The following is a 4,958-nucleotide window of genomic DNA, read 5'->3' on the forward strand; positions in this document are numbered from 1 at the left end:
TTTAGTAGTTCTTTTTGATTCACTATTTCCGAATTATTATAATTGACTCTTTCGACTTTATATACTATATTAGAATTGTAAGATACATAGAAGTTTTATTTCAAACTAATTAATAATAAAAAGACGTAGCTCATAAATTTTATATATTTTATTATTATCTTCACACACATTATTAATAATGAGATTTTCTAATAAAGTAAGAGTTAAGCTTATAATTTTGAATGAAGTGTTTTTAATAATGAGAAACTATTTTCATTGATCATTATATATCGTATTATTGTTATTAGTAGGTAGTAGTAGTACAATTCATTATTAATATTCACATATTTTAATATAATATATATCAAAATAAATCACTAACAGCTTATAAAATAAGATTTCATAAAAAGAACTCTCTTCATTACACATGATATAATTAAAAATACATGAAATTCCAACTATAAATAAAAACTAAAACGACTCCCTATAGCAATATAATTATAAAATATATAGCAAGAGTCGCACGTGTAGGGGTATAAACTATAAACCCACACACACTTTATTCTTATATTTTTTCCATATATTATATAACCTATATATATATATATATATGCTCGAAAATCATCTTGTGCATTCTTCACAAGCTCACTGCACACTGTATTAATTAAGAAAAAAAAAATTATCATAAGTAACAACATAAATTTGTTTATGTTATTAGATTGATAAAACAATTGTTAATCATTAAAAATTCATACATAATTATTTATACCTGTTGCAATTGGTGGAGGGACTGATCTTGTATGGAACATTGACACCACACTTTCCAGGAAGTCCGGCGGCGAGGTTTAAGTTGAGTCCTTTGATGCTGCCGGCCGCAGACTGCAAGCACTTGCATGCAGTCTTGCGGTCAGCTGGGGTCTTGGCCGCACTGTTCAGCGACCTGATCCCATTACAACATGGTGAAGGGACAGCACCGCCGCTCTTGAGGTAGTTGATGCATGGGCTAAGACTGCTAGACACTTGGCCACATGTTAGGGCATGTGTCGTTGGTGCAACTACCACCATGACCATGACCACCATGCAGAGTAGCTTCATGCTTGAAGAGTTTGAGGCCATAATTGTAATAATGTGCTTCACTAAGGACTGAATAGCAATATTGTTATTTTTATGAAGTTGTGTTTTGAATATTGAGTAATTTGTTGGTATATGTGTGTGGTATGATATAGAATGGAGTTGCTAATTTTATAGGGAGTAAAAAGTGGGGTCTTGATTTAGGAGAAGGTTATTTGTTGGTAGTTGGGCTTTAAATTAGGAGTGTTGTCCTAATTTATTATTTCTTTCGATGCCTACCTCTTATAAGTTGATAGAGTGAGAGAGAGAGACTAGCTTGTTTGAAATTTTGTATCTTTGGTGGTCCTATACATATTGAATAAGAATTTCTAAGTATGTAAGAGTATTGTTATTAGGCGGCTATGATGCCTAATATTATTATAATTAGGTGACGTTTTATAAATAGTTAGTTGTCCTCAATCAATATTATAGTGAAATCTGATATTAAATTGTACATATAGTAATATGACACCTTATAAGGGTATTAGGCACCAAAAGTGTTCTTAGCATTTTTCATATGTAAGAGCATGCAAATAAGTGATTATAGCCCACTTAACAAAAAAAATGTACTCTAATAGTGTGCCAAACGATGCAAAATTTATATCACCATAAATGCACTATTTTCTTTTTAAATTGGTGTTCATTATTGTTGATTGATTTTACTACATAAGCCTCCATGCTGTGACCAATTTTTTCTTCAAATATCTTGTTGACTAATCGTTGATAAGTTGCTCCCACGTTTTTTAGTTTAAAGGGCATGACCTTTGTAACACCCTAACTAACATAAGCGTATTACGTGATTTTTAAACATGTTGTGCAGCTCGTTGCTAATCAACGAGGTTTATGGAAAACGTGATTAATTAACATTTTTTTGCTTTTATAGGTATATGATCTCTGAATCGTTACCTTAAAACACTGTCAAGGGAAGGGATAAAGAATTGTATAATATTATTCAAAATAATCTATTTTAAATTGGCTAAACAGTAAGTATTTATTTTTGAAATAAATAAATAATTTTTTAAATTAATTAAATAGGAAAAAGATAAAAATTGTTAAGACAATATTTGTTGAGCTAAAAGTTGTCAGAATAAAAGACATCATCCTTGTCCTAAATAAGACAATGTATGCACCTATCCAATAGTAGGGGTCCCTATTAGTTTTATCTTTTTTTGTTAATTAATTATTTAATTAATTCAATTAGATGAATATTTGAATTTGAAAAGTGGTTAAGGATATTTCAAAGTAGTTGAGATATTCTATCAAGTAGTTGAGAGATTCCTCATAAATATCAGTAATTGAATTCAGTTATAGATATTTACTGAAATAATTAAATATGATCTAATTAATAGAGATTTAACTACTATAAATACAAGCCTGATTTGAAAAATCGGAAGATGCTTTTTCACAACATAATTTTCGAAATTAATAGGAGCTTTTCAACTATTATTTTCAAAATACCAGAGGAAAATAGAAAATTATTTTTTCTCTCAAATTGTTCTTGCTCATGTGTTGAGAATTCAATAAAAATACATTATACACTTTATCATAATAGCTCACACTATTCCTTGTGTATGGTGGATCGATTTGGAAGACTACAGTGTGAGTTTCTAATCAACCAAAAGAATACAACATATTAGAAGTTTTGAGGATACCATAATAGTCATCGAAATATATATATATTATTTTCTAGATATTTTATATTTTGATTTAATGTATACACATCTGGAGATCTAATGGGCTATGGTACAATGATAATCAGATAATACGAACTCTTTCGCTGCGTACCTGATTTAGAACCATAAAACCAACAATCCTCCATCATTCTTTCAGAACTAATCTCAGCTATTATGACCAATGTTTGATGGGTTAAGGAATTTTTCCTAAATTTAACACTGTAGCATTGCCTCACCATCAATTGGTCTCCTCAGACCGTTTCGGTTCTTCACTATGTCGGGAATTTCAATTGTAAGTGTTTTAAAGAGCTAATTGACCCCATTCCTGTAAGCGCGAGTACGGCCCATTAACATATTGTAAATTGAAGGTAAACCTACTGCTAGGAACTCTTGCATATGAGTTGTTGATAATGGGGATTCCCCCATAGTTAGGGGTAGCTCGATGGTTCCGAGGCTCGCAACATTATCACATGTAAGCCCACACACATTCACGAAACAAGGTATTAATTTCACATTCTCTAGTCCCATCTTCTTTAATGTTTCTTTGTATAAATGTTGACTGAGCTCCCATTATTGACCAATACTCTTTTCATCCTTTTATTTGTGAGTTGCACTATCATGACCAATGTATGCGGGAATTGGACATGTGTTACATCCTCCTCAATAAAAGATATCGAGGGATTCTCAGATTTTACACATTTTAAGACTTAGGTGCAAATGTCGAAACTTGATTTTTGACTTGATTGATATACTGTTCTAAATATTGTTGCTCTTTCCAGTAAAATGAGGCCTTCCAAAAATTACCAATATATTCTCGCCATCAATTGGTGGCGGTTCGATATTTTAATTTTGATTCTAGTTGTTAGGCTTATTTTTCTCATTTGGCCTATTTCAAATATATTTTTGAAAATACCCACTAGAGATTAGATTCTCAATTTTTTTTTTTTTTCAGTTATCTACATTTCTCGGTGGTATGTCCTATATCCTTATGGAATCGACAATATTGTTAGGGTCACTTTTACCTCTCGCATTTCACATAGAGTTAGGTCTACAAAATGCGACCCAATTCTCATTGGCCAGGAAGATAGTCTCACATGTTTCATTAACTTGGTATAGAGCGAGTAAATAGGCACATTTTTTTTTTCGCCTTTCGATGAATCTTTCAAGTCATCTTTCCTTTTCCCATTTGGATTTGTTAGAATTGTTGGCAGTAGTTGTGGTAGTATTTGTAGTAACGTTGATCACACTTGGTGTTGCCTTGTTTATGTGAGGCAATGAACAGGATCAATGTCAACATGCTAGGAATATTTATGTAGCAATGAATAGGAGCAAGTTTAAGCAAATTAAGCTTCCCAACGTTAACAATGTTAATATTCTAGGAATATTCTTGAATTTCTTCACAAGCTTAGCTTCTTCAGTTGCATATTATAAGCGTGTTGAGCATCTTGCATTAATGTTGAAAATATCAGCTTATCCCAAGAAGAATATGCATGAGCTTCGTATTGTGATGAGGCAATTGACTCTTGGCTTTTTAATTAACCAAGTTATTTTATTTCTTTTATTGTACACATGTTATATACCTAGACCCATTATTTATTGCTTGAAATATGGGTGTAACATAATTGTACATTTACAATTTTGTCTCTAATTTTTATGGGATGGGGCAAAAATTTTAAAATTCAAAATTAATGTTTTTTTTAAAAAAATAAAAAATAAAAAACTCTTAAAGAAAAAAAGATTAGGAAGCCTCTTAGGCAATGACAAATCTAGTTGGGGACTATATGTGGACTGTAGCCTTCCCTAATTTTTGTTTTATTATTTTTATATGTATTAATTAGGTAAGGAAAAAAAGATTATATATGACTATTATTATTATTATTATTTTTATGGATTCAAATTTAAGACTTCCTATTTGCGAAGAGAAGTGTGAAATTACTAGACTATGTCATGTAACCACAAATATGATTATTATTAGTTTGCCTCCAATGTATGTTAACTCGGTCACTACTCTAGGGCCAAGGGACCTTAAGTAACGGCCTAACTCTAAAGACGACCCTAAGCATTTATATTAAATGTAAAATTAGATTAATTAATTAGATACAATTAATTAATTAATGATAGCTCCAAATTATTAAGAAGAAGAAGAAGAAAGATAAGATGGTTTATAACAACTCCATTTATTAAGTACTTCATATG

The 4,958-nt window shown here is 30.9% G+C and overlaps 1 protein-coding gene across 1 annotated transcript; it reads right to left on the reverse strand.

Moving 5' to 3' along the window:
- Positions 1-362: 362 nt before the first annotated feature.
- Positions 363-1,213, reverse strand: LOC115698126 (non-specific lipid-transfer protein 1-like). The gene is made up of 2 exons (XM_030625299.2): positions 749-1,213; positions 363-634 (listed from the first exon to the last, which is right to left on the reverse strand). The coding sequence occupies exons 1-2, from the start codon at positions 1,093-1,095 to the stop codon at positions 625-627; spliced, it is 357 nt and encodes a 118-aa protein (XP_030481159.1). The 5' UTR covers positions 1,096-1,213; the 3' UTR covers positions 363-624.
- Between the last annotated feature and the right edge of the window lie 3,745 nt (positions 1,214-4,958).

Source organism: Cannabis sativa, chromosome 7, assembly GCF_029168945.1.
Source record: "Cannabis sativa cultivar Pink pepper isolate KNU-18-1 chromosome 7, ASM2916894v1, whole genome shotgun sequence".
NCBI classification, from domain to species: Eukaryota; Viridiplantae; Streptophyta; class Magnoliopsida; order Rosales; family Cannabaceae; genus Cannabis; species Cannabis sativa.

What these genes read in the sequence shown, in the direction of transcription:
- LOC115698126 (XM_030625299.2), bottom strand. Translation starts at nt 1,095, where the DNA reads ATGGCCTCAAACTCTTCAAGCATGAAGCTACTCTGCATGGTGGTCATG.